The sequence below is a fragment of the Aphelocoma coerulescens genome, unplaced genomic scaffold (genome assembly GCF_041296385.1).
Source record: "Aphelocoma coerulescens isolate FSJ_1873_10779 unplaced genomic scaffold, UR_Acoe_1.0 HiC_scaffold_305, whole genome shotgun sequence".
In the NCBI taxonomy this organism is placed as follows: domain Eukaryota; kingdom Metazoa; phylum Chordata; class Aves; order Passeriformes; family Corvidae; genus Aphelocoma; species Aphelocoma coerulescens.
In genome coordinates, this window is record NW_027183649.1 from 7611 (window position 1) to 31401 (window position 23791).

General features: G+C 55.3%; 2 protein-coding genes across 2 annotated transcripts; both read left to right on the forward strand.

Moving 5' to 3' along the window:
* Positions 1 to 1656: 1656 nt before the first annotated feature.
* Positions 1657 to 14708, forward strand: LOC138101465 (serine/threonine-protein kinase PAK 3-like). Its single transcript, XM_068999230.1, has 12 exons — positions 1657 to 1748; positions 5549 to 5671; positions 6411 to 6607; positions 7291 to 7354; positions 7949 to 7997; positions 8296 to 8408; positions 8665 to 8782; positions 9532 to 9631; positions 9913 to 10109; positions 10202 to 10417; positions 14092 to 14129; positions 14582 to 14708. Exons 1-12 carry the CDS (start codon positions 1657 to 1659, stop codon positions 14706 to 14708), a joined length of 1434 nt encoding a protein of 477 aa, XP_068855331.1.
* Positions 14709 to 14816: 108 nt separating this feature from the next.
* Positions 14817 to 23747, forward strand: LOC138101466 (serine/threonine-protein kinase PAK 3-like). The gene is made up of 11 exons (XM_068999231.1): positions 14817 to 14821; positions 15444 to 15640; positions 16324 to 16387; positions 16982 to 17030; positions 17329 to 17441; positions 17698 to 17815; positions 18565 to 18664; positions 18946 to 19142; positions 19235 to 19450; positions 23131 to 23168; positions 23621 to 23747. The coding sequence occupies exons 1-11, from the start codon at positions 14817 to 14819 to the stop codon at positions 23745 to 23747; spliced, it is 1224 nt and encodes a 407-aa protein (XP_068855332.1).
* Positions 23748 to 23791: the final 44 nt, after the last annotated feature.

The window sequence follows — 23791 nt, forward strand, 5'->3', positions numbered from 1 at the left end:
CCCCGGCTCCTCCCAGCAGGATCCGGCCGGGACTTTCTGGAAACAGCAGCGGAAAGAGTTCAAAAATTCCTCATTACTTCCATCGATTTCCTTGGTTTCCGGGGCATTTTCCTGCGGCTGCTCCGGGCCAAGGCTGAGGGGTCCCCTCGGGCTCCAGCCCCTTTCCAGACCCTTTTTCCAGCTCCTTTCCTCAGCTGACCCAAAGCTGCGGATTTTGGGGAGCGGGAAGAGTCGCTCTGCTCGGGGGTCCCCGCAGTGCCCCAGGGAGGCCCCGAGGCCGCAGCGTGGTTCCCTCCGGCCCCTTGGAGTGTTTGGAATCTCCAACTCTCAGCAATCGCTGTCCGTGGCATTCAATTCCCCCTGCAGGGTTTTCCCCCAGACCGGCTTTCTTTCCAGAGGGTTTTGTGGTTTCGCTTTGAGCTGGGGCCTGAGGGCACCGGAGCGGCCGCGGGTGCCGGGGCAGGAAGGGCTGAGGGACAGCAGTGCCCCACAAACCTCCGGGAGGGGGACAAGGGCTGGAGGGGGCAAAGAGAGAATAAACACAAGATTTTAGAAAAAGAAAAAAATCCAGTAAAATATAGATGATATCTAAAATATAATAAAAAGAACTGAATAAAGAAAGTAACAGCAGAGCTTCTTCTCCTGGGACTTTGGGTTCCTTGTCCAAGCTCCGAGCTGGGTGTGAGCCAGAAACCAGTGCCTGGGAGAGCCATTGCTGCTTGAAGGGCTTCCTATGGCCAGAACTAAAGTGTCGAGTATCAAGGAACAGCTTGAGGTTACAGAAGCGCCAGCGCTCCCGTTGGATTCCCTCGTTTGAAGCTGAAAGCGGAGCTCCATCTGTGACTCTGCTTTGTAAGGATTGAATGTAAAACTCCAGAGCAATCCCCGTTTCCCTCCCTCCTCTGGCCAGCGGCGCACGGAGAAGGGATGGGAGTTTCGGTGAGTCCGTGCTTCCCCCGGAGGGACAGGAATCCTTGCCGTGTCCAGCGGGGGTCCCTCCCCAGCCGTGCGGTCACTCCCCGGCCCGGCCCTGAGGCGCGGGGCAGTCGCGGGGCAGCCGCGCTCCGGCCCCGTCAGCAGCAGCGCCGCTTCGTGCCGGGCAGGAGCGGCAGAAGGAGCCGGGCGGCGGCGGGGGCTGAATCCCGGCAGGAGGAGGAGGAAGAGGAAGAAGAAGAAGGGGCCAGGTCGGCCTGCGGTGTCCGATGGCCAGGGAGCAGCGGGGAGGCCTCGGGGAGCGGCGGCGGGCGGGGCTCTGTTGGAGCCGCCCCGAGGGGTTTGTGCCACGCCGGGTCCCTGAAGGAGTCGCTCCGCGGCACGGGCGGGCTGGGAACATAAGGAAATGAAGAGAAGAGAAGAGAAGAGAAGAGAAGAGAAGAGAAGAGAAGAGAAGAGAAGAGAAGAGAAGAGAAGAGAAGAGAAGAGAAGAGAAGAGAAGAGAAGAGAAGAGAAGAGAAGAGAAGAGAAGAGAAGAGAAGAGAAGAGAAGAGAAGAGAAGAGAAGAGAAGAGAAGAGAAGAGAAGAGAAGAGAAGAGAAGAGCCGCACCGAGACGCGTCTCCCCCGCCCGCGTCTGAAGGAGCTGCACCGAGGGACGGGCGGAGGTTGAGTAGATTAAAATACAGAGAACAGAGTAAAAGAGAATAAAAAACTGCACCGGGATGTCCGCGGCGCCCGGTGTCACTGACGAGCCGCACGGCGGGACGGGCGCTGTCGGGTGTGGCCAGAAGGGCAGTGCCGAGGAGGGTGAGAGGTGAGAATAGAAAAAAACAGTAGGGAGAATAGAATAAAATGCAATAAAAGACCCACACCAGGGAATCTCCGCAGCCCCGTGTCACTGAAGAGTTGCACCGAGAGAGCGGCGAGAGGTGACGGTGGTGAAAAGTGGAGTATTGCTGATGTAGGGAAGCTGAGAATTATCCTGGAGCTAGAAATGGACCAATCGTCATCCTGATGATTAAGCTATGAAAGAAAAAGCTGGGACTCAGCAGAACTGGACCAGGCATGAGCTGTCAGCCTGAACAGGTCACCAGGAGGACAGAATGATGAAGATGAAGATGAAGATGAAGATGAAGATGAAGAAGTAGCTGGAAGACCCTTGGTTTCAGCCCTTGGTTTCAGCAGGACTGGCAATAAAAGGCTGTAAAACCTTCAGAACCCTGGAAGATTCCCTTCCTTGCCACACTGGGCCTAAGCTGGACAGCGCCTTCGAAGCCGTGCGCTCTGGACGGGCTGTCCTGTTCATGGCTTTGCGCTGCTTCCCAGCGGCCCAAGGCTCTCCCCCCTCACAGAGGGGCCCTGCCCCGCCCCGCGCGCCCCGTGGCCGCTCCCGCTCCGCCCGCCCTGCGGAGATGTTGCCCCCCCACCCGCCCCCCGTGCCCTGGCATCCCCCAGCGCCAGCCGCCCCTCAGGGAGGGGCAGGAGGAGGGAGCAGGCCCCGCTTGTTCCCCTTTCCTGGCGGTCACGTGGCATCCAAGAGCCAAGGAGGGCTGAAATGGCACGTCCCCCAAACGCTTCCCTCTCTGGTCCTTTTGGGGCACTAACGCGCTCTGCTCAAGGGAGTCCGAGGGCCTACGCTCGGCTTTCCCTGCTAAGGCCTCATTCTTCCTTCTGTAAGCTCTACAACTGGCTGGTTGACGTTAGCTCTCTAGGAGATGGGGAAAACGAGACGCTTTCAAATTGGGAGAATTACCCTGGTAAATTACTGCAGTTTTTCAGCAACAGAATTTCAAGGTGCAGCTGGGCCTTTCAGCCATTGCATCGATTTTCAAATGGCACCCGCAGCATCCGACGTGTGAAGAGCCCAGTGTGAAGCTCCTCAAAGACACTGCAGCAGTTGTCCCCCAGCAGACAGGACGTGTCTGTGCTGAGTCACCAGAAAAGAGAGCTAAGCCCGGAGTCATTCGTGCATGGGCAAGCAGAGTTGGTTTCCAGAAGAGTTGCATGCACTCGTTTCCCTCTCCCACTCAGTACTTGCTCTCCTCTTTCAAGCTGGCTCCTGCCTTTAACTGGAGCTTTTGACAGAGAAGGGAATGACTGCATCTCATTTTCTTTGGGATGTGGCTATCCAAATGTCTGCAAGGAATCTTACAGGGAGCATGGAGCCTGGGCAAACATCTGTGAGGCTGCAGCTTTTGACTGCTTGAAACGGGCCTTCTTTGGGCTCGGCACCTGCAGGCCACCGCAGAGCGGTAGCCGCAGGCTGCTGCCAGAGCTGCAACACAACAAAACTGTGGCAGCCCGAGAATCAGCGCGCAGCTCTTCTGCATGTTGTCCGACGTTAAGGTGCCAAAGAAAGAGCAAGCAGGAAGAGAGGAGCTTTGTGTCAGGAGACAAGCCAACACCTCCCTGCCAGAAAGGGAGGTCAGGCTCCAAAGTGAGTCCGAGCAAAGGTCAGCATGCACCTACGTGCTCAAGAGGCAACTGCGCACTGCAGTACTCCTGGAAACTGATTTCCTTGGCTTCTTTTGTCCCCTAAATGTCATCAAAGCAGTTAGGGCTTTCAGAAGCAACAAAGATGCCAGCAGGAACAAGCACACTTGCTTTTAGTCAAAGCCTTGGGGAGGAAAAGCCACGTTTGCTTGGATTTCTTGGGGGCCTGCTGGATCGGTGCATTTTCGGAGTTACCCCGGGATGCCTTGAGCACTGGCTTATGGACGGTAAGGATTTTTTCTCCTGCTTTATGACTGAGGAGATCTTCCCAGGCTTTTCTTTTGCGTCAGCTGTACAGAAGATTTCGGTTGCCGGGCGTAACTACGCCAACAGAGCCAGAGCGGCTGCTATTGTGACGTCAAGGGAGCCGGGCCGCATCACAGTGCTGTCAGCGCGACGTTGTCCCGGCGCGCGCGAGGCCTCCTTGTCCAGAGCAGCTCTTTGGCTCGCTCGCTGCAGGAGGACCCTCGTGACTGAGGCGTTCTCAGCAGACGGCCTGCACCCCGAGAGGAGTCTTGGTTTTTCCCCCGGGTGGCATTCAGTGTGCAAACCCGCACAGCACTGCTAGAATGATCGGGCAAGTCTGTGCCGCGGTTTGCACGGTTTTTTCTGTGGCGTATTCCGGCTACTTCCTGACCCACCTGACTCGTAAGTAAAGGTTTATCCTGGGGGTAGCCATCACACGGCTTTTGCTTCACTTTGCTCTTGATGCTCGTTTGTAGTGATGAAGCAGATTTGGGAGCAAAAGTGCCATTAAGGTGCCGCTCCTTTGCTAAAGCTCCTGCCAACAGCATCAGCTAAAAAGGGGGTGTCTGCACTCGCTGGCGGCTGGAGAGTATTTGCAACGTAACCTGCAGGGGTTGCGTTCCCTCCACGGGAGAGCGCGTGGCATTGGACACTGTCATTTCCTCAGCTTGCTGCTTCAGCCGAGACAACTGCAAATTGCAGGCTGGCAGGGAGCCTCACAAGTACTTCTAAAACTTGCCCAGGAGTGAGGGAAAGCACTTTCTTGCTCCAAATCCTGCCATTAGAGGCCTTGGCTCTCTGCTATGACCCTTGACGGTGTGCCAAGAGAGCAATTCCCTTGGCAATGAAGTGCAAGCTCCTAACCGCTTAGGCTTTGCTCCTGAACCCAGGAGCTGTTCCTGGGCTGCTTTAGAAGAGAACCACCACAGCTATGGGGCCCTTTGTGGAAGCTTTCCTGGGGGATCATTTGCAGCAAATGGATGGGAATTAGTGCATGCAATTTATTTAAAAAACAAACAAACAAACAAAAACCAAATTAAAAACAACCCAACAACAACAACAACAACAAAAAACCAGAAAAGAAAGGTTGCAGAAAAGAGAAGAGGAAAAAGCTGCTTGAGCTGTTGGGCAGAACAGAAGCTCTGACTTAAAGGCCACTTGGCATTTCTGTGATCGTGTTTCTGTTTCTTCAGCGACAAAAGTAGAGAGAGCCTAGTATAGTGTCCTTGTTGTTCTCTTGCTTGCAGTGGGAAAATCTTGTGTTGCTCCTGGAGGGATGTTGGGAAAGGAAAATGCTCTCTGTTGGGACTGACTTGTCCTGTGGGACTCCCCAGCACAGGCACTTTTCTAACGGCATCTGGTTCCTTTTGCCTTGCTCTCTGCAGGTCACCTCACACGCGGATGGAGACAAGCCCGTCCTTTGGTGAGTGGCAAAGGAACCTCTGACCTTGCTGGCATGTAAGAATTGTGCGGCAAGCTGTGAGCTTGGCCTGTTGTGGTAGAGTGTAGAGTGCCAGCCTGGGAGGCGGAAAGAAAGGCCAAGTCGGTGTTGGCATCAGCAGCAGCAAAGGGAGCACTGGCTCTTTCCTAATTTTCCATTGAAGAGCCTTTCAAGAGATGAAAGGCAAGTGTGGCAGGCCAAAGGTGTCTTGCTGATTCTAGCCAGGGTGGAGGATCAAATGCACAGCAAGACGGAGCACCACCTAATTTGCCCACCTTAAGAGGGTGAATTTCACGACTCAGAATCCCACTTTGATCAAAGTTTCTGATTTCCCCTTAGTCTGGGTGAAAAGAAAGCAGCTTACGGAGCTGACAAGAAAGCAGCTCCTAAAGGACTGGCTGCTCCCTGTCCCTCTCACTGCTGTCTGTCTGCAGGGCTCACCAGCAGGGTCAGCAGCTCCTCTGGCTCCCTCTCTTGCTGAGGAAGATGCGGAAGAGGAGCCAAATGACAAGAAGCCTCCAGCTGGTGTCCATCCACGGCCTGAACGTGCAGAGCCAGTAAGTGGCGCCTGTGGTTGGCACTGCCTTTGGTGGAGGGCCGAGCTTCAAGTTTCTGACGAGCCAGCCCTTGCCGCTCGTGCCTGAAGATGCTGGGGGCTGTGTGCCTGCCATGACGTAGTGCTGCTTCAGCCAGGCCAGGCACCCCTGGCAAATGGCTTCTGAACTTTCCCATTTGAGCGCCATTTTGCTGGGACGCTGAGAGGGCCTGAGAATGTCTTTGGGATCAGACGAGAGGCAGCATTGTGCCTTTCAATTGTTGCCAGCGTAGAAGTGAGCCCCTCGGTGCACGGTGTCCGTGCAGGCTCCCCGTGGTCAGTGGACAGAGACGGTCCAAAGACTCAGTTGAGAGCCTTGCAGGATACTTAGGAGACACTGGCCCCTGGGAGGGACCAATTAGCTTCAGGCACAACATAGAGCAGACTGGCCTTCTGGTCAGACGCTACCATGCCCACTCGAGGGTGACTTCATTGCCCAGGGGAACACAGCAGGAGGAAAGCAACAAGGCTCTGGGGCCCTGCTCCCACCTCTTGCTGGATCTTTGCAAGCTCGTCAATACCTTGTTGCAGTGGTCTTGCAGAAAATCGATAAAATGTAGCATGAACCTGGCCATGTGCTGCTGTATCACAGCAGCCTTTGGGCTTTGCCCGTTGCCTTTGAGAAGGGGACATGCAAAACCCCCCCAGCCAAAGAGGCCTGGCGGTGGCTGACAGCCTTCCTTTTGCCGTGTGCTCTGCAGGGCATCTGTGCCAGCCGCCTTTCTGACGGGCAATCCTTTCTTGTCCCAGCTCTCTCTTGACGCGCGCTCTGCCGTCCAACGTGCCGCTTCACCGGCGCGCTCTGCAGCAGCCAGCACTCCCCCACGTGCCAGCACTTCGTTCAGCAGCCCAGCCCAGCAGCCGGAGATGAGAGAGGAGCAGAGCCTGAAGAGACTGAGTACGTCTGGTGTATTTCTGGTCTGCCAGAGCGGTGTGTTTTCTGCGGGTCTCTGAAGTTCCTCCTCGCTTTAGTGTCACAGAGGCATTTAGGCCTCCCTCCAAGAACCTGTTGCTGTGCTTTGAGGCAGCAAGAGAGCGCTCGGCGTGTTCCCGCTGCCTCTGAGGGCAGCTGGCACTGGCTTGACTTTTCCTGGGCTGCCCTCTGTGCCAAAGACAAAAGCAGAGATTGTTTCTGTTGAGCAGAAGGCTGGCACCTAGCGGGTGACTGGGCCCCAGGGAGCTCTCGGGCCCCAGCTCTTCTCTGGCTGCCCTTTTTACGACTGTTCTCGCTCCTCCTCTCACTGCTGCACACTGTTCTCCTAAGTGGCCCTGCCGGTGACGGCAGGTGCCACTGCAGAGGCCGCGGAGGCCCTTCCTTAACTCGGAGGGCCCAGTTCCTAAAGGCCCTTCGTTCTGGCTTATCACATGAGCTGCTGTGCTTGAGAGCCGTGAAGTCCTTCTTGGAAAGGCCAACTGCTGAAAGGCAGAGAAGATGGCCCTCCCGCTCGCTGTTCTCAGCGGCTGGAAGCCAAGTGACTGCAATGGGCACAGAGCTCCCGACAGTGGGGCTGCATCTTGGATCGTCTGGGGAGCGGCATCTCCCTTTGAAAGTGAGCACCTTGCACTGCTTTTGTCTTTCAGGGAGCATTGTGAGTCTGGGCGAGCCGAGGAGGAAATACTCGGCGTTTGAAGAACTCGGACGAGGGTAAGTCTGACGCCTGCTCCTTACGCAAAACCACGGGCCCGGTCATTTGGCCGGTGCAGCGTCAAGCGTGAAGTCAGGCAAGCTGCGAACACGGTCAGACTCCGGCTTTACCTTCCTGCCACCTCTCAGGACTGCTCAGTCAGAGCAGTCAGAAGGCATCATCAAAGACAACCTGGTGCTGGCAAGGTCTGCCTTGCTTGCAGCAAGGAGCAGGGCCTGGAAGATGTCCCGCCCCTGCCGGCCTACCAGAGCACCTTGTCACCCGAGAGCTGGCAGATAACACTTCTCAAAGGCAGAGTTTTCCAAGTTCTTCTTCTCCAGTTTTTCCAAAGGGTCCCCCTTAGGCTGGGAACGGAAGCAATCGGGCGTGTGCCTTGGAGATTTGTAGCAGCCCTTGGTGTTCACACTGGGCCTCAGTTTTCTCCTGGACACCCTGCGTGGCAGAGGGCTGCTGGGCTCTTGTGCTATTGGCGGGGGAGGCGCTGCAGCCAGGCGTTTTCCAAATGCTCCAGGCAGCCTGGGGAGATCTCCCGCCTAGGCTGGCTTTCACCGCCAGGGACTAAAGGGCTTTTTCTGCTGCCGTTTTCTTTCTAGGGGTTTTGGAGCTGTTTATAAAGCCCTCGACGCCAGCACAGGACAACAGGTAAAGTGTCAATGCCCCCAGCAGATTTTGCAGCTCTGGAGCGCTTTCGCCGCGGCTGCGAGCCTTGGCTGGAGCTTTGGGTGGCCGCTCCATCTCTGCGGCAGAGGCTGCTCCTCTGAAGCACAGCCTAGGCTCAGCAGCCTGCAGACGGCATTTGGGACGGGCTTCGGTCCTTCTCCTAAGCTCTGCCCTTTGGCACAGCTGGGCTGCGTCATTGCACAAGCACTCGCTGCGTGTTCCTGGGGATCTCGTGCGACGAGCGGCTTCTCAAGTCAACGGTCTCTCAATGTCCTTTTAGGTGGCCATCAAGAAAATGGCTCTTCAAGAGGAGATGTCCGAGGAGCTGGCTGTCAATGAAATCGTGGCCATGAGGGACAGTAGGAACCCCAATATTGTGTCCTACTTAGACAGGTGGGGCTATTCTCATGTCAGTGTTCCTTTAGGATACTGCAAGCCCAAAGTGGCAAACCCCTTTGGTCACTGGCAGAAAATGGAGCTGTTTAGGATTTCTCTCCTCCAGTGCGTGGGAGGAGGTTGCACTTGGTCTGCAAGAATCTCCTCTGGCAAATGCAGCTTGGAGAGCACTTCCAGAAAGCTGGGTCAGCCCCTCGGGTGACTGGGCTGTGCCCAGGTCCTCTCTCTCCATGCCGGGCTTTTCTTCTTTCAGCTACCTGGTCGATGGAGAGCTCTGGCTGGCGATGGAGTTCATGGACGGCGGCACGTTGTATGATGTAGTCGGGGCAGTGTACCTCGAGGAAGGACAGATAGGCGCTGTCTGTCGGGAGGTGAGGGATGCCGCTTGTGCTTCCCCTGGCCTGTTGGCCCTTGTCAACTGGTGGTTAAGAACAGCAGAGATTTCTTGCTCACGGCCTTGCTTTGCTGTTGCTGTCACGACACGCAGAAGAAAGAACATCTGAAGCCAACTGCCTGCCAGTGTCCCCGCACTTCCTAGGCTCCGTTCTCGCACTCTTATGTGCTGCCGTTGTGCTGGGGCGCTCGCGCTCGCTGGCTCGCTGGCTCGCTCGCTGTGTCGCACTTGTTTCCTCTTGCCAGCTTTGCCTCTCAACGTTTGCCTGGAGCCTGTCTGTGTGTCCTGCATTCCTTGCCGCTCCAAGCCTGAACGCTGGTGGCAGAATTTCAAGCTAAGGGCAAAGGAGATGTCCTCAGCTTCAAAGGATAGCATTGCAGCCCAGATGGCGTTGGATTCTGGAACAGGTCTAACGTGCTGCTTCCTCCTCTGCTGCCACAAGGCTACCAAGAAAATCTTTGCCATGCCGCCCCCCAGCCAAAGGGCACGCGCTACGTACCGAAGGGAGGAGGGGCTTTTGGAAGCTCAGATGTGCCTTTGCTTGGAAAGATAGAACACGCGTAAGAGTGTTGAAGCAGCAAGCTCTTCCTCTTGACAGCACTAGGATGCTGCGCCCTGGCTCCCAATTCCCTGAGAAAGCTGTCACTCTCGTCCAGCCCGTTCCTTTCTTGCGGGATGAAATCAGGTCCTGAACCTTCACCCTTCCCTTTCTCCTCTCTCTCTCAGTGCCTGCAAGGACTGCATTTCCTTCATTCCCGCCGAGTCATCCACAGAGACGTCAAAAGCTGCAACATTCTTGTGAGCACGGACGGATCTGTCAAACTGGGTGGGTATCCTTGGTCCGGCGCAGCGTTCCCGGGATGCGCTCTGGGGCTGCTCTGGGGTAACTGCCAGTTCTCCAGAAGCACTGCTTGGCCAGTGCGCCAAACCTGAGGGCGTTTTTGAAGAGGCCAATGCCTTGTTTCCCTGGCTACAGCCCCGCGGAAGCAGAGCACTGCTGCTTTTCCAGCTAGATTCACCGTGGCCTTGTCAGGCTTTGAGCGGGCAATTCTTTGGCTGGGTTTGCCAGTTGTAGCTGGCTTTGACAGGGTTTGTTTTTCTCCGCAGCTGACTTTGGCCTCTGTGCTCAGCTCACCCCTGAGCACGACAAGTGCAGCTCCAGCGTCGGCACTCCCAGCTGGATGGCGCCAGAAGTCGTGAGAGGAGAAGCCTACGGCCCCAAAGTGGACATCTGGTCACTGGGGATCGTGGGGCTGGAAATGGTGGAAGGGGAAGCTCCTTACCAGAGGGAACCCCGTCTCAGGGTAAGGTGCAGCTTCAAAGTGTGGCTCTGTGCAGAGAGAGCTGTTGTGGCTAGGAAAGGAGCAGGTAGAGTGTCCGCTTCCCTTTTTGGTAGGTTTTTGAACTGATAGAAAGGAACGGGGCCCCAAAACTGCAAAACCCCAGGCACCACTCGGCTCTCCTGCGCGACTTTCTCCGCTGCTGCCTGCAGACAGACGAGGACAGGCGCTGGTCTGCCCAGGAACTCCTGAAGGTAAGAAAAAGCAAAGCGGCAAAAAGCCCTGCGAGCTGTGGACACCTGCATGAAGGGCCGAAGAGGACTGTGGGCCACGTGGGCCTGGGCGAGACAGGTCCGGGAGCGGAAGGCGGAGGGGCAGATGGTGCCCTCGGTCCTCTTTGCGCGTCTTCCTGGTAGCAGAGGAGCCCTGCTTGAGCCTGTTGGACGTGATCTTGGGAAGTCATGGTTCCTTTTGGTTGTGTTTTTCCTTTGGGCAGCATCCATTTGTGACCTCAGGCGATCCTGCCTCCAGCCTGGCTGCTCTGATCATCTCAGCCAAGCAAGTGCAGGAAGATTGGAGAGGAGACGCTTGCGCCTGAGGAGGCCTTGGTGCCCCGCCAGCCCAGAGGAGTGAAGAGGGGATGTACCGTATTTAAGAGAAGATTCGGCCATCCCCTGAGTTTTATAATTTAGCTGTTCCATAGTTAGGAAGTTTATGGTTTTGAGATTTTCTTAGCTTAGCTGGTTTTCGTTAGGACTCCAGTCCCCAGAAAGTTTCATTAAAGGAGCATTGTTTAGCTAAGAGTAGAGTATTGCTGATGTAGGGAAGCTGAGAACTATCCTGGAGCTAGAAATGGACCAATCGTCATCCTGATGATTAAGCTATGAAAGAAAAAGCTGGGACTCAGCAGAACTGGACCAGGCATGAGCTGTCAGCCTGAACAGGTCACCAGGAGGACAGAATGATGAAGATGAAGATGAAGATGAAGATGAAGATGAAGATGAAGATGAAGATGAAGATGAAGAAGTAGCTGGAAGACCCTTGGTTTCAGCCCTTGGTTTCAGCAGGACTGGCAATAAAAGGCTGTAAAACCTTCAGAACCCTGGAAGATTCCCTTCCTTGCCACACTGGGCCTAAGCTGGACAGCGCCTTCGAAGCCGTGCGCTCTGGACGGGCTGTCCTGTTCATGGCTTTGCGCTGCTTCCCAGCGGCCCAAGGCTCTCCCCCCTCACAGAGGGGCCCTGCCCCGCCCCACGCGCCCCGTGGCCGCTCCCGCTCCGCCCGCCCTGCGGAGATGTTGCCCCCCCACCCGCCCCCCGTGCCCTGGCATCCCCCAGCGCCAGCCGCCCCTCAGGGAGGGGCAGGAGGAGGGAGCAGGCCCCGCTTGTTCCCCTTTCCTGGCGGTCACGTGGCATCCAAGAGCCAAGGAGGGCTGAAATGGCACGTCCCCCAAACGCTTCCCTCTCTGGTCCTTTTGGGGCACTAACGCGCTCTGCTCAAGGGAGTCCGAGGGCCTACGCTCGGCTTTCCCTGCTAAGGCCTCATTCTTCCTTCTGTAAGCTCTACAACTGGCTGGTTGACGTTAGCTCTCTAGGAGATGGGGAAAACGAGACGCTTTCAAATTGGGGGAATTACCCTGGTAAATTACTGCAGTTTTTCAGCAACAGAATTTCAAGGTGCAGCTGGGCCTTTCAGCCATTGCATCGATTTTCAAATGGCACCCGCAGCATCCGACGTGTGAAGAGCCCAGTGTGAAGCTCCTCAAAGACACTGCAGCAGTTGTCCCCCAGCAGACAGGACGTGTCTGTGCTGAGTCACCAGAAAAGAGAGCTAAGCCCAGAGTCATTCGTGCATGGGCAAGCAGAGTTGGTTTCCAGAGGAGTTGCATGCACTCGTTTCCCTCTCCCACTCAGTACTTGCTCTCCTCTTTCAAGCTGGCTCCTGCCTTTAACTGGAGCTTTTGACAGAGAAGGGAATGACTGCATCTCATTTTCTTTGGGATGTGGCTATCCAAATGTCTGCAAGGAATCTTACAGGGAGCATGGAGCCTGGGCAAACATCTGTGAGGCTGCAGCTTTTGACTGCTTGAAACGGGCCTTCTTTGGGCTCGGCACCTGCAGGCCACCGCAGAGCGGTAGCCGCAGGCTGCTGCCAGAGCTGCAACACAACAAAACTGTGGCAGCCCGAGAATCAGCGCGCAGCTCTTCTGCATGTTGTCCGACGTTAAGGTGCCAAAGAAAGAGCAAGCAGGAAGAGAGGAGCTTTGTGTCAGGAGACAAGCCAACACCTCCCTGCCAGAAAGGGAGGTCAGGCTCCAAAGTGAGTCCGAGCAAAGGTCAGCATGCACCTACGTGCTCAAGAGGCAACTGCGCACTGCAGTACTCCTGGAAACTGATTTCCTTGGCTTCTTTTGTCCCCTAAATGTCATCAAAGCAGTTAGGGCTTTCAGAAGCAACAAAGATGCCAGCAGGAACAAGCACACTTGCTTTTAGTCAAAGCCTTGGGGAGGAAAAGCCACGTTTGCTTGGATTTCTTGGGGGCCTGCTGGATCGGTGCATTTTCGGAGTTACCCCGGGATGCCTTGAGCACTGGCTTATGGACGGTAAGGATTTTTTCTCCTGCTTTATGACTGAGGAGATCTTCCCAGGCTTTTCTTTTGCGTCAGCTGTACAGAAGATTTCGGTTGCCGGGCGTAACTACGCCAACAGAGCCAGAGCGGCTGCTATTGTGACGTCAAGGGAGCCGGGCCGCATCACAGTGCTGTCAGCGCGACGTTGTCCCGGCGCGCGCGAGGCCTCCTTGTCCAGAGCAGCTCTTTGGCTCGCTCGCTGCAGGAGGACCCTCGTGACTGAGGCGTTCTCAGCAGACGGCCTGCACCCCGAGAGGAGTCTTGGTTTTTCCCCCGGGTGGCATTCAGTGTGCAAACCCGCACAGCACTGCTAGAATGATCGGGCAAGTCTGTGCCGCGGTTTGCACGGTTTTTTCTGTGGCGTATTCCGGCTACTTCCTGACCCACCTGACTCGTAAGTAAAGGTTTATCCTGGGGGTAGCCATCACACGGCTTTTGCTTCACTTTGCTCTTGATGCTCGTTTGTAGTGATGAAGCAGATTTGGGAGCAAAAGTGCCATTAAGGTGCTGCTCCTTTGCTAAAGCTCCTGCCAACAGCATCAGCTAAAAAGGGGGTGTCTGCACTCGCTGGCGGCTGGAGAGTATTTGCAACGTAACCTGCAGGGGTTGCGTTCCCTCCACGGGAGAGCGCGTGGCATTGGACACTGTCATTTCCTCAGCTTGCTGCTTCAGCCGAGACAACTGCAAATTGCAGGCTGGCAGGGAGCCTCACAAGTACTTCTAAAACTTGCCCAGGAGTGAGGGAAAGCACTTTCTTGCTCCAAATCCTGCCATTAGAGGCCTTGGCTCTCTGCTATGACCCTTGACGGTGTGCCAAGAGAGCAATTCCCTTGGCAATGAAGTGCAAGCTCCTAACCGCTTAGGCTTTGCTCCTGAACCCAGGAGCTGTTCCTGGGCTGCTTTAGAAGAGAACCACCACAGCTATGGGGCCCTTTGTGGAAGCTTTCCTGGGGGATCATTTGCAGCAAATGGATGGGAATTAGTGCATGCAATTTATTTAAAAAACAAACAAACAAACAAAAACCAAATTAAAAACAACCCAACAACAACAACAACAACAAAAAACCAGAAAAGAAAGGTTGCAGAAAAGAGAAGAGGAAAAAGCTGCTTGAGCTGTTGGGCAGAACAGAAGCTCTGACTTAAAGGCCACTTGGCATTTCTGTGATCGTGTTTCTGTTTCTTCAGCGACAAAAGTAGAGAGAGCCTAGTATAGTGTCCTTGTTGTTCTCTTGCTTGCAGTGGGAAAATCTTGTGTTGCTCCTGGAGGGATGTTGGGAAAGGAAAATGCTCTCTGTTGGGACTGACTTGTCCTGTGGGACTCCCCAGCACAGGCACTTTTCTAACGGCATCTGGTTCCTTTTGCCTTGCTCTCTGCAGGTCACCTCACACGCGGATGGAGACAAGCCCGTCCTTTGGTGAGTGGCAAAGGAACCTCTGACCTTGCTGGCATGTAAGAATTGTGCGGCAAGCTGTGAGCTTGGCCTGTTGTGGTAGAGTGTAGAGTGCCAGCCTGGGAGGCGGAAAGAAAGGCCAAGTCGGTGTTGGCATCAGCAGCAGCAAAGGGAGCACTGGCTCTTTCCTAATTTTCCATTGAAGAGCCTTTCAAGAGATGAAAGGCAAGTGTGGCAGGCCAAAGGTGTCTTGCTGATTCTAGCCAGGGTGGAGGATCAAATGCACAGCAAGACGGAGCACCACCTAATTTGCCCACCTTAAGAGGGTGAATTTCACGACTCAGAATCCCACTTTGATCAAAGTTTCTGATTTCCCCTTAGTCTGGGTGAAAAGAAAGCAGCTTACGGAGCTGACAAGAAAGCAGCTCCTAAAGGACTGGCTGCTCCCTGTCCCTCTCACTGCTGTCTGTCTGCAGGGCTCACCAGCAGGGTCAGCAGCTCCTCTGGCTCCCTCTCTTGCTGAGGAAGATGCGGAAGAGGAGCCAAATGACAAGAAGCCTCCAGCTGGTGTCCATCCACGGCCTGAACGTGCAGAGCCAGTAAGTGGCGCCTGTGGTTGGCACTGCCTTTGGTGGAGGGCCGAGCTTCAAGTTTCTGACGAGCCAGCCCTTGCCGCTCGTGCCTGAAGATGCTGGGGGCTGTGTGCCTGCCATGACGTAGTGCTGCTTCAGCCAGGCCAGGCACCCCTGGCAAATGGCTTCTGAACTTTCCCATTTGAGCGCCATTTTGCTGGGACGCTGAGAGGGCCTGAGAATGTCTTTGGGATCAGACGAGAGGCAGCATTGTGCCTTTCAATTGTTGCCAGCGTAGAAGTGAGCCCCTCGGTGCACGGTGTCCGTGCAGGCTCCCCGTGGTCAGTGGACAGAGACGGTCCAAAGACTCAGTTGAGAGCCTTGCAGGATACTTAGGAGACACTGGCCCCTGGGAGGGACCAATTAGCTTCAGGCACAACATAGAGCAGACTGGCCTTCTGGTCAGACGCTACCATGCCCACTCGAGGGTGACTTCATTGCCCAGGGGAACACAGCAGGAGGAAAGCAACAAGGCTCTGGGGCCCTGCTCCCACCTCTTGCTGGATCTTTGCAAGCTCGTCAATACCTTGTTGCAGTGGTCTTGCAGAAAATCGATAAAATGTAGCATGAACCTGGCCATGTGCTGCTGTATCACAGCAGCCTTTGGGCTTTGCCCGTTGCCTTTGAGAAGGGGACATGCAAAACCCCCCCAGCCAAAGAGGCCTGGCGGTGGCTGACAGCCTTCCTTTTGCCGTGTGCTCTGCAGGGCATCTGTGCCAGCCGCCTTTCTGACGGGCAATCCTTTCTTGTCCCAGCTCTCTCTTGACGCGCGCTCTGCCGTCCAACGTGCCGCTTCACCGGCGCGCTCTGCAGCAGCCAGCACTCCCCCACGTGCCAGCACTTCGTTCAGCAGCCCAGCCCAGCAGCCGGAGATGAGAGAGGAGCAGAGCCTGAAGAGACTGAGTACGTCTGGTGTATTTCTGGTCTGCCAGAGCGGTGTGTTTTCTGCGGGTCTCTGAAGTTCCTCCTCGCTTTAGTGTCACAGAGGCATTTAGGCCTCCCTCCAAGAACCTGTTGCTGTGCTTTGAGGCAGCAAGAGAGCGCTCGGCGTGTTCCCGCTGCCTCTGAGGGCAGCTGGCACTGGCTTGACTTTTCCTGGGCTGCCCTCTGTGCCAAAGACAAAAGCAGAGATTGTTTCTGTTGAGCAGAAGGCTGGCACCTAGCGGGTGACTGGGCCCCAGGGAGCTCTCGGGCCCCAGCTCTTCTCTGGCTGCCCTTTTTACGACTGTTCTCGCTCCTCCTCTCACTGCTGCACACTGTTCTCCTAAGTGGCCCTGCCGGTGACGGCAGGTGCCACTGCAGAGGCCGCGGAGGCCCTTCCTTAACTCGGAGGGCCCAGTTCCTAAAGGCCCTTCGTTCTGGCTTATCACATGAGCTGCTGTGCTTGAGAGCCATGAAGTCCTTCTTGGAAAGGCCAACTGCTGAAAGGCAGAGAAGATGGCCCTCCCGCTCGCTGTTCTCAGCGGCTGGAAGCCAAGTGACTGCAATGGGCACAGAGCTCCCGACAGTGGGGCTGCATCTTGGATCGTCTGGGGAGCGGCATCTCCCTTTGAAAGTGAGCACCTTGCACTGCTTTTGTCTTTCAGGGAGCATTGTGAGTCTGGGCGAGCCGAGGAGGAAATACTCGGCGTTTGAAGAACTCGGACGAGGGTAAGTCTGACGCCTGCTCCTTACGCAAAACCACGGGCCCGGTCATTTGGCCGGTGCAGCGTCAAGCGTGAAGTCAGGCAAGCTGCGAACACGGTCAGACTCCGGCTTTACCTTCCTGCCACCTCTCAGGACTGCTCAGTCAGAGCAGTCAGAAGGCATCATCAAAGACAACCTGGTGCTGGCAAGGTCTGCCTTGCTTGCAGCAAGGAGCAGGGCCTGGAAGATGTCCCGCCCCTGCCGGCCTACCAGAGCACCTTGTCACCCGAGAGCTGGCAGATAACACTTCTCAAAGGCAGAGTTTTCCAAGTTCTTCTTCTCCAGTTTTTCCAAAGGGTCCCCCTTAGGCTGGGAACGGAAGCAATCGGGCGTGTGCCTTGGAGATTTGTAGCAGCCCTTGGTGTTCACACTGGGCCTCAGTTTTCTCCTGGACACCCTGCGTGGCAGAGGGCTGCTGGGCTCTTGTGCTATTGGCGGGGGAGGCGCTGCAGCCAGGCGTTTTCCAAATGCTCCAGGCAGCCTGGGGAGATCTCCCGCCTAGGCTGGCTTTCACCGCCAGGGACTAAAGGGCTTTTTCTGCTGCCGTTTTCTTTCTAGGGGTTTTGGAGCTGTTTATAAAGCCCTCGACGCCAGCACAGGACAACAGGTAAAGTGTCAATGCCCCCAGCAGATTTTGCAGCTCTGGAGCGCTTTCGCCGCGGCTGCGAGCCTTGGCTGGAGCTTTGGGTGGCCGCTCCATCTCTGCGGCAGAGGCTGCTCCTCTGAAGCACAGCCTAGGCTCAGCAGCCTGCAGACGGCATTTGGGACGGGCTTCGGTCCTTCTCCTAAGCTCTGCCCTTTGGCACAGCTGGGCTGCGTCATTGCACAAGCACTCGCTGCGTGTTCCTGGGGATCTCGTGCGACGAGCGGCTTCTCAAGTCAACGGTCTCTCAATGTCCTTTTAGGTGGCCATCAAGAAAATGGCTCTTCAAGAGGAGATGTCCGAGGAGCTGGCTGTCAATGAAATCGTGGCCATGAGGGACAGTAGGAACCCCAATATTGTGTCCTACTTAGACAGGTGGGGCTATTCTCATGTCAGTGTTCCTTTAGGATACTGCAAGCCCAAAGTGGCAAACCCCTTTGGTCACTGGCAGAAAATGGAGCTGTTTAGGATTTCTCTCCTCCAGTGCGTGGGAGGAGGTTGCACTTGGTCTGCAAGAATCTCCTCTGGCAAATGCAGCTTGGAGAGCACTTCCAGAAAGCTGGGTCAGCCCCTCGGGTGACTGGGCTGTGCCCAGGTCCTCTCTCTCCATGCCGGGCTTTTCTTCTTTCAGCTACCTGGTCGATGGAGAGCTCTGGCTGGCGATGGAGTTCATGGACGGCGGCACGTTGTATGATGTAGTCGGGGCAGTGTACCTCGAGGAAGGACAGATAGGCGCTGTCTGTCGGGAGGTGAGGGATGCCGCTTGTGCTTCCCCTGGCCTGTTGGCCCTTGTCAACTGGTGGTTAAGAACAGCAGAGATTTCTTGCTCACGGCCTTGCTTTGCTGTTGCTGTCACGACACGCAGAAGAAAGAACATCTGAAGCCAACTGCCTGCCAGTGTCCCCGCACTTCCTAGGCTCCGTTCTCGCACTCTTACGTGCTGCCGTTGTGCTGGGGCGCTCGCGCTCGCTGGCTCGCTGGCTCGCTCGCTGTGTCGCACTTGTTTCCTCTTGCCAGCTTTGCCTCTCAACGTTTGCCTGGAGCCTGTCTGTGTGTCCTGCATTCCTTGCCGCTCCAAGCCTGAACGCTGGTGGCAGAATTTCAAGCTAAGGGCAAAGGAGATGTCCTCAGCTTCAAAGGATAGCATTGCAGCCCAGATGGCGTTGGATTCTGGAACAGGTCTAACGTGCTGCTTCCTCCTCTGCTGCCACAAGGCTACCAAGAAAATCTTTGCCATGCCGCCCCCCAGCCAAAGGGCACGCGCTACGTACCGAAGGGAGGAGGGGCTTTTGGAAGCTCAGATGTGCCTTTGCTTGGAAAGATAGAACACGCGTAAGAGTGTTGAAGCAGCAAGCTCTTCCTCTTGACAGCACTAGGATGCTGCGCCCTGGCTCCCAATTCCCTGAGAAAGCTGTCACTCTCGTCCAGCCCGTTCCTTTCTTGCGGGATGAAATCAGGTCCTGAACCTTCACCCTTCCCTTTCTCCTCTCTCTCTCAGTGCCTGCAAGGACTGCATTTCCTTCATTCCCGCCGAGTCATCCACAGAGACGTCAAAAGCTGCAACATTCTTGTGAGCACGGACGGATCTGTCAAACTGGGTGGGTATCCTTGGTCCGGCGCAGCGTTCCCGGGATGCGCTCTGGGGCTGCTCTGGGGTAACTGCCAGTTCTCCAGAAGCACTGCTTGGCCAGTGCGCCAAACCTGAGGGCGTTTTTGAAGAGGCCAATGCCTTGTTTCCCTGGCTACAGCCCCGCGGAAGCAGAGCACTGCTGCTTTTCCAGCTAGATTCACCGTGGCCTTGTCAGGCTTTGAGCGGGCAATTCTTTGGCTGGGTTTGCCAGTTGTAGCTGGCTTTGACAGGGTTTGTTTTTCTCCGCAGCTGACTTTGGCCTCTGTGCTCAGCTCACCCCTGAGCACGACAAGTGCAGCTCCAGCGTCGGCACTCCCAGCTGGATGGCGCCAGAAGTCGTGAGAGGAGAAGCCTACGGCCCCAAAGTGGACATCTGGTCACTGGGGATCGTGGGGCTGGAAATGGTGGAAGGGGAAGCTCCTTACCAGAGGGAACCCCGTCTCAGGGTAAGGTGCAGCTTCAAAGTGTGGCTCTGTGCAGAGAGAGCTGTTGTGGCTAGGAAAGGAGCAGGTAGAGTGTCCGCTTCCCTTTTTGGTAGGTTTTTGAACTGATAGAAAGGAACGGGGCCCCAAAACTGCAAAACCCCAGGCACCACTCGGCTCTCCTGCGCGACTTTCTCCGCTGCTGCCTGCAGACAGACGAGGACAGGCGCTGGTCTGCCCAGGAACTCCTGAAGGTAAGAAAAAGCAAAGCGGCAAAAAGCCCTGCGAGCTGTGGACACCTGCATGAAGGGCCGAAGAGGACTGTGGGCCACGTGGGCCTGGGCGAGACAGGTCCGGGAGCGGAAGGCGGAGGGGCAGATGGTGCCCTCGGTCCTCTTTGCGCGTCTTCCTGGTAGCAGAGGAGCCCTGCTTGAGCCTGTTGGACGTGATCTTGGGAAGTCATGGTTCCTTTTGGTTGTGTTTTTCCTTTGGGCAGCATCCATTTGTGACCTCAGGCGATCCTGCCTCCAGCCTGGCTGCTCTGATCATCTCAGCCAAGCAAGTGCAGGAAGATTGGAGAGGAGACGCTTGCGCCTGAGGAGGCCTTGGTGCCCCGCCAGCCCAGAGGAGTGAAGAGGGGATGTACCGTATTTAAGAGAAGATTCGGCCATCCCCTGAGTTTTATAATTTAGCTGTTCCATAGTTAGGAAGTTTATGGTTTTGAGATTTTCTTAGCTTAGCTGGTTTTCGTTAGGACTCCAGTCCCCAGAAAGTTTCATTAAAGGAGCATTGTTTAGCTAAGAGTAGAGTATTGCTGATGTAGGGAAGCTGAGAACTATCCTGGAGCTAGAAATGGACCAATCGTCATCCTGATGATTAAGCTATGAAAGAAAAAGCTGGGACTCAGCAGAACTGGACCAGGCATGAGCTGTCAGCCTGAACAGGTCACCAGGAGGACAGAATGATGAAGATGAAGATGAAGATGAAGATGAAGATGAAGATGAAGATGAAGATGAAGATGAAGATGAAGAAGTAGCTGGAAGACCCTTGGTTTCAGCCCTTGGTTTCAGCAGGACTGGCAATAAAAGGCTGTAAAACCTTCAGAACCCTGGAAGATTCCCTTCCTTGCCACACTGGGCCTAAGCTGGACAGCGCCTTCGAAGCCGTGCGCTCTGGACGGGCTGTCCTGTTCATGGCTTTGCGCTGCTTCCCAGCGGCCCAAGGCTCTCCCCCCTCACAGAGGGGCCCTGCCCCGCCCCACGCGCCCCGTGGCCGCTCCCGCTCCGCCCGCCCTGCGGAGATGTTGCCCCCCCACCCGCCCCCCGTGCCCTGGCATCCCCCAGCGCCAGCCGCCCCTCAGGGAGGGGCAGGAGGAGGGAGCAGGCCCCGCTTGTTCCCCTTTCCTGGCGGTCACGTGGCATCCAAGAGCCAAGGAGGGCTGAAATGGCACGTCCCCCAAACGCTTCCCTCTCTGGTCCTTTTGGGGCACTAACGCGCTCTGCTCAAGGGAGTCCGAGGGCCTACGCTCGGCTTTCCCTGCTAAGGCCTCATTCTTCCTTCTGTAAGCTCTACAACTGGCTGGTTGACGTTAGCTCTCTAGGAGATGGGGAAAACGAGACGCTTTCAAATTGGGGGAATTACCCTGGTAAATTACTGCAGTTTTTCAGCAACAGAATTTCAAGGTGCAGCTGGGCCTTTCAGCCATTGCATCGATTTTCAAATGGCACCCGCAGCATCCGACGTGTGAAGAGCCCAGTGTGAAGCTCCTCAAAGACACTGCAGCAGTTGTCCCCCAGCAGACAGGACGTGTCTGTGCTGAGTCACCAGAAAAGAGAGCTAAGCCCAGAGTCATTCGTGCATGGGCAAGCAGAGTTGGTTTCCAGAGGAGTTGCATGCACTCGTTTCCCTCTCCCACTCAGTACTTGCTCTCCTCTTTCAAGCTGGCTCCTGCCTTTAACTGGAGCTTTTGACAGAGAAGGGAATGACTGCATCTCATTTTCTTTGGGATGTGGCTATCCAAATGTCTGCAAGGAATCTTACAGGGAGCATGGAGCCTGGGCAAACATCTGTGAGGCTGCAGCTTTTGACTGCTTGAAACGGGCCTTCTTTGGGCTCGGCACCTGCAGGCCACCGCAGAGCGGTAGCCGCAGGCTGCTGCCAGAGCTGCAACACAACAAAACTGTGGCAGCCCGAGAATCAGCGCGCAGCTCTTCTGCATGTTGTCCGACGTTAAGGTGCCAAAGAAAGAGCAAGCAGGAAGAGAGGAGCTTTGTGTCAGGAGACAAGCCAACACCTCCCTGCCAGAAAGGGAGGTCAGGCTCCAAAGTGAGTCCGAGCAAAGGTCAGCATGCACCTACGTGCTCAAGAGGCAACTGCGCACTGCAGTACTCCTGGAAACTGATTTCCTTGGCTTCTTTTGTCCCCTAAATGTCATCAAAGCAGTTAGGGCTTTCAGAAGCAACAAAGATGCCAGCAGGAACAAGCACACTTGCTTTTAGTCAAAGCCTTGGGGAGGAAAAGCCACGTTTGCTTGGATTTCTTGGGGGCCTGCTGGATCGGTGCATTTTCGGAGTTACCCCGGGATGCCTTGAGCACTGGCTTATGGACGGTAAGGATTTTTTCTCCTGCTTTATGACTGAGGAGATCTTCCCAGGCTTTTCTTTTGCGTCAGCTGTACAGAAGATTTCGGTTGCCGGGCGTAACTACGCCAACAGAGCCAGAGCGGCTGCTATTGTGACGTCAAGGGAGCCGGGCCGCATCACAGTGCTGTCAGCGCGACGTTGTCCCGGCGCGCGCGAGGCCTCCTTGTCCAGAGCAGCTCTTTGGCTCGCTCGCTGCAGGAGGACCCTCGTGACTGAGGCGTTCTCAGCAGACGGCCTGCACCCCGAGAGGAGTCTTGGTTTTTCCCCCGGGTGGCATTCAGTGTGCAAACCCGCACAGCACTGCTAGAATGATCGGGCAAGTCTGTGCCGCGGTTTGCACGGTTTTTTCTGTGGCGTATTCCGGCTACTTCCTGACCCACCTGACTCGTAAGTAAAGGTTTATCCTGGGGGTAGCCATCACACGGCTTTTGCTTCACTTTGCTCTTGATGCTCGTTTGTAGTGATGAAGCAGATTTGGGAGCAAAAGTGCCATTAAGGTGCCGCTCCTTTGCTAAAGCTCCTGCCAACAGCATCAGCTAAAAAGGGGGTGTCTGCACTCGCTGGCGGCTGGAGAGTATTTGCAACGTAACCTGCAGGGGTTGCGTTCCCTCCACGGGAGAGCGCGTGGCATTGGACACTGTCATTTCCTCAGCTTGCTGCTTCAGCCGAGACAACTGCAAATTGCAGGCTGGCAGGGAGCCTCACAAGTACTTCTAAAACTTGCCCAGGAGTGAGGGAAAGCACTTTCTTGCTCCAAATCCTGCCATTAGAGGCCTTGGCTCTCTGCTATGACCCTTGACGGTGTGCCAAGAGAGCAATTCCCTTGGCAATGAAGTGCAAGCTCCTAACCGCTTAGGCTTTGCTCCTGAACCCAGGAGCTGTTCCTGGGCTGCTTTAGAAGAGAACCACCACAGCTATGGGGCCCTTTGTGGAAGCTTTCCTGGGGGATCATTTGCAGCAAATGGATGGGAATTAGTGCATGCAATTTATTTAAAAAACAAACAAACAAACAAAAACCAAATTAAAAACAACCCAACAACAACAACAACAACAAAAAACCAGAAAAGAAAGGTTGCAGAAAAGAGAAGAGGAAAAAGCTGCTTGAGCTGTTGGGCAGAACAGAAGCTCTGACTTAAAGGCCACTTGGCATTTCTGTGATCGTGTTTCTGTTTCTTCAGCGACAAAAGTAGAGAGAGCCTAGTATAGTGTCCTTGTTGTTCTCTTGCTTGCAGTGGGAAAATCTTGTGTTGCTCCTGGAGGGATGTTGGGAAAGGAAAATGCTCTCTGTTGGGACTGACTTGTCCTGTGGGACTCCCCAGCACAGGCACTTTTCTAACGGCATCTGGTTCCTTTTGCCTTGCTCTCTGCAGGTCACCTCACACGCGGATGGAGACAAGCCCGTCCTTTGGTGAGTGGCAAAGGAACCTCTGACCTTGCTGGCATGTAAGAATTGTGCGGCAAGCTGTGAGCTTGGCCTGTTGTGGTAGAGTGTAGAGTGCCAGCCTGGGAGGCGGAAAGAAAGGCCAAGTCGGTGTTGGCATCAGCAGCAGCAAAGGGAGCACTGGCTCTTTCCTAATTTTCCATTGAAGAGCCTTTCAAGAGATGAAAGGCAAGTGTGGCAGGCCAAAGGTGTCTTGCTGATTCTAGCCAGGGTGGAGGATCAAATGCACAGCAAGACGGAGCACCACCTAATTTGCCCACCTTAAGAGGGTGAATTTCACGACTCAGAATCCCACTTTGATCAAAGTTTCTGATTTCCCCTTAGTCTGGGTGAAAAGAAAGCAGCTTACGGAGCTGACAAGAAAGCAGCTCCTAAAGGACTGGCTGCTCCCTGTCCCTCTCACTGCTGTCTGTCTGCAGGGCTCACCAGCAGGGTCAGCAGCTCCTCTGGCTCCCTCTCTTGCTGAGGAAGATGCGGAAGAGGAGCCAAATGACAAGAAGCCTCCAGCTGGTGTCCATCCACGGCCTGAACGTGCAGAGCCAGTAAGTGGCGCCTGTGGTTGGCACTGCCTTTGGTGGAGGGCCGAGCTT

Excerpts from the sequence above, each read along its gene's own strand:
- LOC138101465 (XM_068999230.1), top strand. The coding sequence starts at position 1,657 with ATGTCCGCGGCGCCCGGTGTCACTGACGAGCCGCACGGCGGGACGGGC. Across the intron at positions 8,409-8,664 it reads ATTGTGTCCTACTTAGACAG|CTACCTGGTCGATGGAGAGC; the intron begins GTGGGGCTATTC and ends TTCTTCTTTCAG. Across the intron at positions 9,632-9,912 it reads GGACGGATCTGTCAAACTGG|CTGACTTTGGCCTCTGTGCT; the intron begins GTGGGTATCCTT and ends TTTTCTCCGCAG.
- LOC138101466 (XM_068999231.1), top strand. Across the intron at positions 15,641-16,323 it reads GCAGAGCCTGAAGAGACTGA|GGAGCATTGTGAGTCTGGGC; the intron begins GTACGTCTGGTG and ends TTTGTCTTTCAG. Across the intron at positions 17,442-17,697 it reads ATTGTGTCCTACTTAGACAG|CTACCTGGTCGATGGAGAGC; the intron begins GTGGGGCTATTC and ends TTCTTCTTTCAG.